This window comes from Arvicanthis niloticus, chromosome 2, assembly GCF_011762505.2.
Source record: "Arvicanthis niloticus isolate mArvNil1 chromosome 2, mArvNil1.pat.X, whole genome shotgun sequence".
Lineage (NCBI taxonomy): Eukaryota > Metazoa > Chordata > Mammalia > Rodentia > Muridae > Arvicanthis > Arvicanthis niloticus.
Window position 1 is genome coordinate 44,260,090 of NC_047659.1, and position 12,879 is coordinate 44,272,968.

The window sequence follows — 12,879 nt, forward strand, 5'->3', positions numbered from 1 at the left end:
TAAAATCATCCTCTGTTATTTATGGGTGTTCTACAATCAGTTTTTCTTGAACCACATTAAATCAATCTACATCTAACGCACATATGACTACGATACGGTTAAAACCTTGTCGAGTAGCTAAAAGCCATTTGTCATGTGTTGACAATCAGAACTTGACTGAACTCTTGGCCTTCTCTTTTTTTTTCTCTAAGATTTCTTTTTTTCTCTAAGATTCTCAAGCTGGTGGTGGCGCACACTAACTCATCTGAGGAATTCTTCCTTCTATCTGTTTCCACTTATATTTCTTGTTTTTATCTTTTCTCCTTTTATGCACCTAAACTCACAGTTGTCTCAGTCCAGAATTATTGGAAATTCATCCATGACCCTCTCTCTCCCTGGCAGGATGTAATGCCAGGCTCCAGCAGTTAGCATGCTTTCAACAAATCATTATGGAGCGAGATAAGGAATCTTGTCCCTGCCAATCCGTTAGCAAAGGCTCTACACTTGTAAATTGATGTGCACTTGAAAGATTAACATATATTAGGAAAACAGCAAATGCTATAAAGGACCTCCAACTTGAAATGCATGTTTATTTTATTTTCTAGAAGTGTACAGCTGACCAGTGAAGACATTCCATAGCTGGTTTGTCTTTAATAGACATAAACCAGGATGTCAGGAATGCTGCAATGTGGTAGATTTTTGTTCACATCAAAAGGATAAAATATCTTCTATTAATGTTTTAGTTTCTGAGAGTTTCATGCATATGCCATTTGGTTTGGAAAATGTACATTATTCATTTGTTTTTTTTATGTCAAGAATAGTGCACTGTGAATTTGAATATTTCAGTGGTATTTTAAAACTTTGTATCTAGGGTTATTTATTTATGTTGAGTTTGAGGATGAATCTTTAAAATCACTAAGTTTTTTTGAAACTTATAGAATATAGTATCTATCTAAGGGATATACTAATATTTTGTTTGGTTATGAGTATATCATAAAATATTAAATCTTCTCCTAAAGGTTAAGTGCCTTTTAAAGCATTACTTGTGTAATTAAAGATACATTTGTTTTTACTGTTTAAACAGATCGATTTTTTTCTACATAATCTTTGAACTGACATTGATTCATAGTTAATGTTACATAAATATATTAATTTACCAACAGATTTATGCAAAGAGGCAACATTAACAGAAGAACGAAGAAGACATGATAGCCCTGGGTCTGTTCAGACACTGGTATGTAAACATTTAAATTGATGCTACTCACTTGACAGCATTTTGTTTTTTTCAACAAGAGAACATGGGCAAAACAAAATTACATGTCAGGATATTATATAGAATAACTGGTCATATTTGTGTAGTTAATTTAAAATAGTTTACCATATCGTATTTCTTAGAATGCATGGAATGTCTTCATACATTCAAAACTCACCAACATTCTAGCAAATTGAGATTAAAATGCAGTCTCTTGAATGAGTAGATAAGTCAACCTCTTACTTTCAACACAACCTCTTCTTCCTTCAAAGCAGTGTCTGCCGTTGAAATGATTCTAATTTGTTGACACTCTTGCTCATTGACCTGGTAAAAATTAGCTCCAACTTTCAAGTTCTAAAATCTCCTCATTTGGGGGAGAGGGGAACACTAGTTCTGTATTATAAAGTACTTTCTTGACTAACAAGTTGTTTGCTTTAATAGGATCTGTTTGTTGTTCTCATAGATAGATGGCATTTAGTGACTAATGTCCAAAAACATCATCAAGTGATTCTAAGCATAAAGTGCTCTTTGGGTTTTCCCTGCACATATTGAATATGTGAATACAGAGACCAGACTTTTGTACAGTGGCAAAGGAAATTGTGTGCTGTGAACTGAGACCATGTTGAAATAGCCATCTCATATCAACCTTGTTAAAATCAGATTCTCTATGAAATTTGGGTTCTATGAATTTGTGTTTAGTTTAGATATTTTATATGATATTATACATTTTACTTACCATTTTATTTAACACTAAGATGGTAAAATTACTTTACTATAAATACATAAAGTGATATATATATTTTTTGCTAAGTTTTCTGGTCATAATACCATACTGCTCCAAGTCTCCAAATTGGATTAGTGGAATGCTTAACTGCCTGTATTCATTTTATAGATGCTAAAATATAGGCAAGAATTTCATAGATGAAGTAATGATTGTAATAGGCAAAAAAAATGAACTTTGGCTTAATTTTCCTAATCAAAAAGTATTATTTCTGCAGGTATATTGTAAATTTCATTTTAAATTTTTAACAAATAATGTTAGCAAATCCTTACTTCTTATCATTTTCTTGACATCATGTCTTTTAAAATGCTAGTTAGACTTGATTTAGAAAGCACGCCTAGGGCTCTCAGATCAAATGCATTCAATGCACTATACATTTGTTTTCTAATCTCTGGAATGAGAATAGAATGACCCTAGAAAAGAGCAGAATAATTTTGTTCAACTCATTTTTATGCTAATATAACAGATTGTTTGTGAACCTTTCCCACGGCAGAAGAACGGGAGTCATTTAGCTCTGACTACAGATCATAGAATAGAAAGCGAAGAAACCACAGGAATGAAAGGTAAGACATAATTTATATGTAGTTCTTGGAAGGAAGAGTCAAGTAAATCAGGAGGATAAGTATATTCTACCAAACAAAGATTCTACCTATGTCTCATGTAGGAAGTTAAGTGCTAATGGGACTGATGTCTAACCCAGTTTCTGCATAAGTTGAAATTGAGTGTGGCATTAAAGCTGCTGAATTGCTCAATAGATTATAGGGTATTGTAATATCTGAGGAGTGGTGAGGCATAATAAAGTACAGAAAGACAGGGAGATGAATGATTAAAATGGTGCTGAGCATAAGGAGTATAAAGAAATCACAAAAGCTTTGTAGAGAGGACAATGATGGAATTCCTTAGAAAATGAAATGCAGAGTAGCGGAAAGATGGAAGAGATAGAATGATTGCATGTTTAACCTCATCAAGCCAGCAAGGCACTGATTTGCATTCCTCTTTTCCTCTCCTCTGTTGGGAAAGCGTTGAATGTGGTAGCACTTCAACATGAAAGCCTGTTTTTTTATAAGGTTACTAGAAACCTCACTGGTGACTCCTATGTGAATAAGTGCTAATGTGCAATAATGGTTTGCCTCTCAAGATGGTATTTTATAGATCACGGTTTACATAACCTGAAGCAAACTAGAACCTCTCCAAATGACAAATATAGACCACACTTACATTCATGGGCACACATTTATTACACAATTAAAAGTATTCCCTGTGGAATTAAATCTTCATGTAAAGATGTAGGGCAATTGAGCACCTTCATTAGCTGTATAAAAATTCAGGTTTCATTTTAATATGCTTAAACAGATGAATTAATATTCATGGCTTTCATTTAATCTACAATGTCATAAAAGTTCCCTTAATTAAATATGTGCATTTATCAGCAAAACCAGACGGAGGAGTCATGACACCAACAAAAGAACAAAGAAGACAGAAGAGTGTGGAAAAACTGGGGACACTGGTATGTAAATGTCAATTGAAGTTTTTATTGTTGTTCTACAATGTAGCTAAGGGAAATAAAAGTACATGTCACATGACACTATTATAGATGTATATAATTTGTAATGATTTGGTTTTTAATTTTGAAGTATTCTACTTCATTATGATTTTTAAAGCATTCTTAAAGACTGAACAAATTCAGAGAAAAACTTTATCTTTCCTTCTGTGGCAAATGACTTTTTGAAGATTGCTCCTGTCTGCCAAGTGCATGAATACTGTATTTTGAATGTTGGATCTTTGGATTACTGGTGTCATATAACTACATGAGATGTATTTCAGCACAAAATAAGTGACATGAATGCCCATGACACAGTAAAACCTTAGAAGTCATAACACATGGTTCAAGTGGAATTCTGTAAGCAGAGTTAAGTGCTGTGTGTGACATTCAGCTATGCTGCAGGGACTAAGACTGTGCCTGCCATGGCCATGAAACAGAGTGTAGACACATTGAGTAGAGAGTACAATAGATCATATCTGTTCATTCCTTGGTTCTTTCGTTGTGGGATAGCCTAGTGGCAGATGACAGATAAACACTGTCATACTTAACTTTATGCTTGTAAGGCAGACAAAAACACTGGCACATTTCAAACACTGACTACATATTCTTATGCTCACCTTTTGTTTTTAAATGTACGCCATTTCTGTTTTATTTACCTCTATGTTACTCATTTATTTAACAAATATCTATTCATTAATTCTCTGAGAATTTGATACAATGTATTTTAGCTATATTCTTCCCTCTCCCAGCTCCTCCCAGAACAAGCCCCTCACACTACACATCACCTCACACTACACATCAAATTTGTGACTTCGTTAAAAAAAAAAAAAAAAAAAAAAAAAAAACACCTCAGGCTGGCCTCAATCTCATGATCCTCCTGCCTCTGCCTCCTTCAGCAAATCCTACTGGCATGCACCACCACAACAGGCTTTCTCAGAAGGGAGAACAAAATACTCACAGAAGGAAATACAGGGACAAAGAGTGGAGCAGAGACAGAAGGAAAGGCCATCCAGAGACTGCCCCACCTGGGGATCCATGCCACATACAGTCACCAAACCCAGACACTATTACAGATGTCAAGAAGTGCTTGATGACAGGAGCCTGATATAGCTGTTTCTGGAGAGGCTCTGTCAGAGCATGACAAGTACAGAGGTGAATGCTGATAGCCAGCCATTGGACTGAGCATGGGGACCCCAATGGAGGAGTTAAGGAAAGGACTAAAGGAGTTGAAGGGGTTTCCAAGGCTCCAGCTGCATGTGTAGCAGACAATGGCCTTATCTGGCATCTATGGGAGGAGAGGCCCTCGGTCCTGTGAAGGCTCAATGAGCCAGTGTAGAGGAATGCCAGAGTGGTGATGTGGGAGTGGGTGGGTAGGTGGATGGGAGAGCACATGCATAGAAGCAGTGGGAGGGGGAAGGGGGAGGGGGTTTGTAGAGGGAAAACCAGGAAAGGGAATAACATTTGAAATGTAAGTAAATTAACTATCCAATTTTAAAAAAAAAGAAAAATAAAAAAAACTCAAAAATTAAAGTTGGCATTATCCATATTCTGTTGGATGTATGATCTTCCTCCAGGTCATGGTTGACCTAACAGGGATCCTACCCTTAAATACAGCTTAGTCTTTCTCTTCTAGCAATTATCAATTGTCAAAAGCTCCTTAGCTAGAAGTAGGTAGGACTTGGTGTCACCACACCTACTCCACTGCTGTGACTCCATCTGTGTGAATGCCCTCTTTCCTTCAGCAAACGCTGCTCCTCTGCTGTCCTTTACTACCTATGCCTCTACAATTTTTCCATCCATCCCCTTTTCACAGTAATCCCTGAGCCTGTCACTAAGACATTCTGGTGTATTCCCCAAGTTGCAAATCAGTTTCACATCGTTTCATATCAATTATTTTTGCAGGGCTGATGTTTGCAGGGGATTGTATAATCACCATCTCATACACATATTTCTTATTCCTTATGACTTTATTCAAATATTTTACTTTTTAAGAAGACCTTATTTTTATGAGTGTGTGTGTTGCCTGTTAGAAGTGTGCCACATGTACACAGTGTCCACAGAGGCCAGAGAGAGCATCATATTCCATCTAGAACTGAAGCTATAGAGGTTATAGGCCACAATGCAGGTGCTGGGAACAAAGCCTGGCTCCTCTGCAAGAGCATTCACTGCTCTAACAGCTGAACTATATCTCCAGTCACTCAAATACACTCTTATCATGACAATTGTACAACTATGGTCATGTATTTTTTAAAAAAGAGATTCATATGAAGTTAATGTATAGCTATTAGCAAGATGTTGTCTACATAGGAAATATGAGCACTAATTAAACTTCAGAGGCTTCTTTTGCTACATATGCTTCTCTTCCTTCAAAACAGCATGTCAATAAAATTCTCTTAAGTGCTTAATACTGACCTTCAACAAATTTCAAAGAAGAATTTATATAAATCTGTAACATTCAAAAAAACCCTCTATTTTCCTCTAGAGACTGTAATGTAGAGTGTGCTTTTCTAAACTTCATTCTTTATTGCCAATTGTCATTTAATTTCTTTAACATTATCCAATTATTTACCATTACCATGATGAAATGACTTACTAAGCAAGTAGCCACAGGTGTCTGTGAACACAGAAAGCCTGGTGGTTTCTGTGGTGTTCAGTTACTATCACTGAGCACACAGCAGAGATGTGGAATCATTGTTGTGACATAGACATGTTGCATTTCGTCTTCATCAGTTTCTTCCTCTATGAATAAGGGAATGTATTGGCTTCAAAGTTTTATCATAAAGATTTCATGACATTCCACTGTGTTTTAATTTAAATATTGCTTTTATTCTAAGACTGAGATGGGAATGCCAGTTTTCCTAGAAGTAAGATATCCTAGACGTAAGATATACCCATGTGTTTGTTTGCTTTTGGACAATAATATTAGACTCTGATAAGTCTTCCTAATTTGTAGTGGAAAGCTTCCTCACTGTTTGTACTTATTTGTGAGTGTCTTCATTGAAGACTGGAGTTTTATCAATGTATTGCAGTGATCTCAATTTGAAAAATTCCAAATTTCTTTGGATTAATTTTCATAGGTGAATTTGTGCATTGGCTTTTTATTTTTAAATATTAACATAAATTATCTGATGTTTTTAAGATAATATCTCAATTTCTTTTCTTAATATATCCTTGATACCTACTATTATATTAAAAAAAATGTTCCTGCTGGTCTTCTAAGTTTGATTTTCCTAATCTAGGTTTTATTTTGGTGTATGAAGACCAAACATAGACTTGATTTAGGTAACTGATATTAGGTTCTCTATTCAAATGATGAAGAGTCCAGTAAATTCTTCCTTTAACATCTAGTCTCATTACTTTAATAATGGGAAATTTTGACCTGATACAAGGAATAGATTTTTTGCAACTCACTTTCAAAATTATTTTTCCAGGCTATTTCTGAATGTCTTCCACAGAGAAGCATTATTGATCATTTAGCTGCAAGTGAAAATATGACAAATAGTGAAAAAGAAGGTATGTTCTAATGTTGAATGCTACCCTTTGATAGATGTTTATTTACAGAAGAAGGCTGTTAAATATATTCTAGTAGACAAAAAAACTTGAAGCAAAAGTTGGGAACTAAGAATCAAACCTAATTCAGTTACCTAATCAATTGAGTGTGCCATTGAAGGGTTGAATTATTAAATAAATCATTCATTGGTGTAATATTGGCAGAGTACTAGGCATAGTGAGGTCTAAAGAAGACACGGAAATGAATGGTCAGAATGTTGTTAAGAGTACAGTGAATATTGGACACCAGGGAATTGGCATGTTTTGGTTTGAGCATGCATATCCTTCATAAACAAACTTAAGAGTATGATCTGTTTATCATTGGGTAGAGACACCATCAGGATTACAATGTGAACAGTCATGCTTCCTTGCCAAGATGGAATATACCCCTCAAACCACAAACAAGAATAAATACTTCTTCCTTCCTTTTGTTGCTTGTTATCAAATATATATATACACATAACCACCTGTCTTATCAATTACATAAGTGTTCATGCATAGTTACATACATACACATATACCTACATATGTGTATATGTACATACATATAGACAGACATATACATATATACATTTGGTGGATGAGCCAGAACCCCTAAAGCCACAGATACACATTTGGTGGATGGATCAGAGTCCCCCAAAGCTACGCTTTATTCCTTCTCTCAGCCTCTTTTATGCTTTTTTCACAAAAGGTCTCTATAAATTTACCTCATAGATAAAGGGAGAGTTACAGAAAGATGTTAATCATAAGTTCAAAGCAACAGTTTCACATGGCCTTGATTTATCATAGTTCACACATGTGGCTTCATCCTTGGACCTAAATGAATGTTTTTTTTCCTTGATCACAAATTTGTTTTAAGCCTGCTTTCTTTTCCTAGTGAAATTAGCCCATAACATGTGAAGGTTTACAGGGATCTATTTGCAGCTTTGTTCCATAGAAGGCTTGTGATTTAGGAATTCTATAAAATCATTATCTGGAATTTCAAAATCATCAATTTGTCTACACTGCAATACTACATAAAAGTACATCTTCATATTGATTCTGCAGCAAATCTACCAAATAGGGTAGGCTGATGCCCAGGAATCATTAGACTATGTAATAGTGACAGAAAAGACCTATCAGTAGCAAGAAGCAATCCTGGGATGAAGTCTCTGGCTACCTTGCATCTTAGAGCTCACCCACTGCAAGCCATGCCAAACAGTGGACCATCACCAGAAAATTCACCTACTAGCCATATTACTTTTCCTAGATGGCTTCTGACAGTTAAATTCTCAGACTGCCCTGTAATTCCTCAATAGCTCCTTCCAGTAAGAAGGAGGAGAACATCCTAAACAGATCACCTACGTGTGTTATGTAGGACAAAACCCCATGAGAAGGAAACTGAGCACATTTGGAGAAGCTGAGCACACTCTGTGTCACTTACTTCTGATTTCACCTGCTTTTTCAACCGATGAGCAGTGGATACCATTTCAGGGTTTCAGGTTTATATATGGATGCTCTTAGTAACACAACATTTTAAACTGTCATTTTGATTGCTGTATATTTCTCGAAATAGTCTCTGAATTCAAGTCTGCATCATCTTACTTTCAATAATTGTCTCGAATTTACCCTCTGACACATATGTAATATTCTGCTAGCGATCTTCTACCACGTTGCATTGATTGCCGTATGAGCACAGAGAACTTTGAACTATTTATCTCTAAGTATTCCTACGTGATTTGTAATCCTTTGGCAACTTGAATTTGTCCTAACTAGGAAATTGTTTGTCTGTCTTACATTTTTTGTTTGTTTTTGTAATCTCAAGTTGGTATTGACTCTTCCTTTTACTTCATACATTTTAAAATAATCCTTCTTTCCATCTGTGTCTGCTATTTTTTGTCTTCCCATTTTCACCCTCTTATGCACCTAACCTCGCTGTCCTTTCTCACTCCAGACTTACCTGATAGAAATCCATCCCTGAATCATTGTATTGACTGGATATAAACCCAGACTCTAGAAATTAGTGCAATTTTAATAAATAATGGCTAGGTGAAGCTTGGCTTTTTGAATTAAAAAAAAGTGGTTTAAGAACTTCTGCATCTAATCCATTAGCTACAGTGTGAAATGATTGGTTGCAATATTAATGTTCAGAGGGAGACTGATAAAGAACTCCAAATAGAAATGTCTGTGTACTCCTTGAAAAACACATCCAACAATAGAGACTTCCTATATCTGGCAGTCTTCCCATGGAAAACAAGAAACAAAGTGAACAAAATATTTTTGGATGAATTTGTGTTCACATACCATGGATAAAAATAACAGTAGTCATGAGGTTTCACAATGTAATTGTGAATACTTCGGTGGTGTTTGAAAAATTTGTGTCTGAGTGATTGTTCATTTGTTTTGAATTAATCAATTTCAGGGTGAACACATGAAATGCTTCAATCCTCTGAACCTGGTGCACTCATGTGTCTGTTTCAAGGAACATATTTAACCCTTAGAGGACCACAACTATCTCATGAAATGCTAAAGCTTCCACTAAAGATTCAGAGTATTGAAAGTGTTCTTTGGGAAAAATGAATCTTGAAATTTCAATTTAACTGTGTCTAAAGTCTTGTATAGAGCTCTCTGTAACACTTTGACAATATGATTCATTGTATTACAGTTAGAATTGTTTAATATCATTATTTCTCACCAGTTACGGTCAAAGAAATGGCATCAACAGAAGAGCCTAGGAGGAACAATGACAATGAAAAAGTCCCACCTTGGGTATGTAAAGTTTCATACCGAGGACATTATCTAATACTATTTTAGTTTGAAAGTAGAGCTTGTAAGATAATAAAATTGCACGTGCAATTTTCTTATAAAGATAATTGACCACAATTATTTCATTTTGAAAGTATTTTTACATTTGTAATTGGTTAATATTCTATTGTATCAGTCGCACTGATAAGGGTTATTTTCCATTTGGAGATTTATTATCACAGTATATATACTTAATTAACATTTCGATGACAATAGTAAGGTACTGTTCATGTCCTATAATAAGGATCCAGAGTGAGAAACACAGTTTTACTCAGTTTTGTGGCAGTAATACTAGACGTCTACAAGTCGTCCTACATGGTTAATAAAGTAAACTATTAATGCTGCATTAAATTGTGAGTTCTTTGGTTGTGGATGAGAGTTTAACATGTATGATATGACAATTTTAATTTGAAAAAACCTACAAATTAATTTTGGCATAGGTGGGGGTATCATTTGTGTGTTGTGTGTGAACAGTGTATATTTTCATTTTTATACTAGTAACAAATAATCTTAAATGTATCGTTTTATATTTTTGACACCTACTCTTATATCTACAGTGGCCTTTATGTTGATGTTCATTGTGAATGTCCATAAAAGATCAAAGTTAAACTGTAATTGAGTAGCATGTCTAAACTGTTCTGTTCAAATTGCAGATTCTGATGAAATGTTTCCCTTATTTTGGCTTCCTCGCTGCTTTGCAAATTGAAACATTGATCTTCCCTCAGGAGGCAAGGATATTTAACTAATTTTTAATATTATTTTTTTCACAGATTGCTTCTGCACTTCCTTCAACAAGAGAGCATCTGGGTCACTTAGCTGACACTATGCATCAAAGAAGAGAAAATAATACAAGTTTAGAAATGAACGGTAAAATCTTGATTTTATGTGTAGCTTTTTGAAGAAATTGTTACATAAATCATGACCATACTAGTGAATATAGATATTTGTGTATTTCTATCATAAAGTAGATTAAATGGCCATAAGAATAATATTTAACACATTTTCTGCAAATGCAAAATGGAATCTATCACTAAAGCAATTCAATTGCTTAGTAAATTACAAGGCTGTAGCATTGGAAGAGCAGTAAGGCTTCTCAAAGCATAGGGAGGACAAGGAGTGAATGATGAGAATAATTATCAAGTGACAGAAAAAAAAAGAAAACACAGAACTGTGTATTTGATTCAATGAAAATAGTGAAATTCCTGAGGAAATGGAAGTATGGCACTATAAAATCAGAGAAGATGATCGACCTTCCAATATGTAATGCTGTCAGGAAGAAGATGTACATGTTTCCCATCATCTTGTATTTTTTGCCTTTGGGGAAATATGAAGCATTGTAATATCCCATCCTGGTGACTGATGTTTGATTTTCTTGTGCTATATAGAAACATGGGTGAATAGTCATATATGAGCATTAATCAATGCCCATCAAGGATTAATTTTTAGGATAATATCATATAGACCAAAATAAGAAAAACGGAAAAGAGAAAACCAGAGGGGAAGTTGTACCATGTCAAGTACACAATGGCCATATTTTAAAAATCCATTTAGAAATGTATTATTTATCCTGCCCCTTAGGTAACAAATATGATAATGAAGACTAGATTTAAAAAGTGGAAAATGAATAAATAAAATAGAGAACATGGTTTAAGAACAAAAATTACATTCAAAGAAAGTTAAATTGGGATATTATTATGTATGAGACCATATATTGAACATAAAGACTCAAATCTGATTATCATGTATTGAGGATAAAGATAGAATTCATATTTCGATATATCAAATTTTAGTCTCTGGATTTGTCCTTGGCTCTTCCAGAGGTTTCTTCTCAACCAATCACATACTATGAAGTGCAGTTATCAGAGATCTATATTTTAAAATCCATTGTATAATTTGAAGCACATCAGAACCAAAGGAATACCTATTGATTTGGATTCTGAGTTGTTTCTAGGGAGCAAAAAAGTTGAAATAAAATGAGAAGACTAAAAAAAGCCATTTTGGACTTTGTATATGCATTCTCTTTGCTATTTAATGGTTATATAATTCTAAATCTATAGTTAGTAGATACATGCATTCTATTGTGATGATGTAAGCAATCAATATACTATGTACAGATAATGTCAAATTATCTAGTCTATTTGTTTCAACATTTCATGCATACACAATGTCCATGTTTACTAATGTGCTTTTGTCACCAGCCCTCCTCATCCTTCATCAGGAGCTCCTTACATTCAAGAAGAGAAGATTTCAAACAAGTTATTTAATTGTGTTACACTCATATAGAAAGTTGTAACACAGAAAATTGAATTGCACATTTTGTGAAGTTGAACATATTACTATTTTAGTTCTTATCTCATTTCATGCAGTTTTATGAGTGATGATTGGGGAGTCACTGGGTACAGTATGTTATATGTTTATTTATTTACTAATAATTCAATTTGTTCTAATGAGGAATTAACAGTTTTCAGTCCTGAATATTCTTATAAGCAGTCCTTCATTTTAAGCCCATATTGTGATTTTTAACTTTTGTCATAAGTAAACTTATATGTGCATATCTTGCTACTATTTCTTCTTCCACCACACATTATGTCTATTATGTATGACCATGGACAATTTTAACATATTAATCTTTAGGGACCTATTTTATTATTTCCTTTGAGAAGCAAAGAGTTTGGATCATATTCATCCTCCTCATCATACCCTTCCAAAAACCCACCCTCTTCTCCACCCACCTAGCTTTGTGTATTTTTTAAACCTGTCAAGACCAATTTATGCTGCCCAATTGTTCTTGAATGTGTGGCTTTCTATTGGAACATAGTCAACTTATCACAATATTTCAGTTACTTATACTTAAATGCATCCATTTGTCATTAGAACCAGAGGAAGTAGTGAGATTACAAGAAGAACAGAGAAAGCATGACAGCCATGAAATTCAGTCATTGGTACGTTAAGTATTTTACTTGAGAGTTCTCATTTTATGCTTTTTTTGTT

The 12,879-nt window shown here is 34.4% G+C and overlaps 1 protein-coding gene across 5 annotated transcripts in view; it reads left to right on the forward strand.

The window, feature by feature from the left end:
• LOC117703140 (uncharacterized) overlaps nt 1-12,879 on the forward strand; it is a 135,423-nt gene that overhangs the window by 78,014 nt on the left and 44,530 nt on the right. For all 5 annotated transcript variants that reach the window (XM_076928856.1, XM_076928857.1, XM_076928859.1 and 2 more), the window contains exons 51-57: nt 1,143-1,213; nt 2,479-2,575; nt 3,443-3,519; nt 6,987-7,068; nt 9,782-9,852; nt 10,659-10,755; nt 12,763-12,830. In XM_076928856.1, coding sequence (XP_076784971.1) covers nt 1,143-1,213; nt 2,479-2,575; nt 3,443-3,519; nt 6,987-7,068; nt 9,782-9,852; nt 10,659-10,755; nt 12,763-12,830 — 563 coding nt within the window. The remainder of the gene's footprint in view (nt 1-1,142; nt 1,214-2,478; nt 2,576-3,442; nt 3,520-6,986; nt 7,069-9,781; nt 9,853-10,658; nt 10,756-12,762; nt 12,831-12,879) is intronic.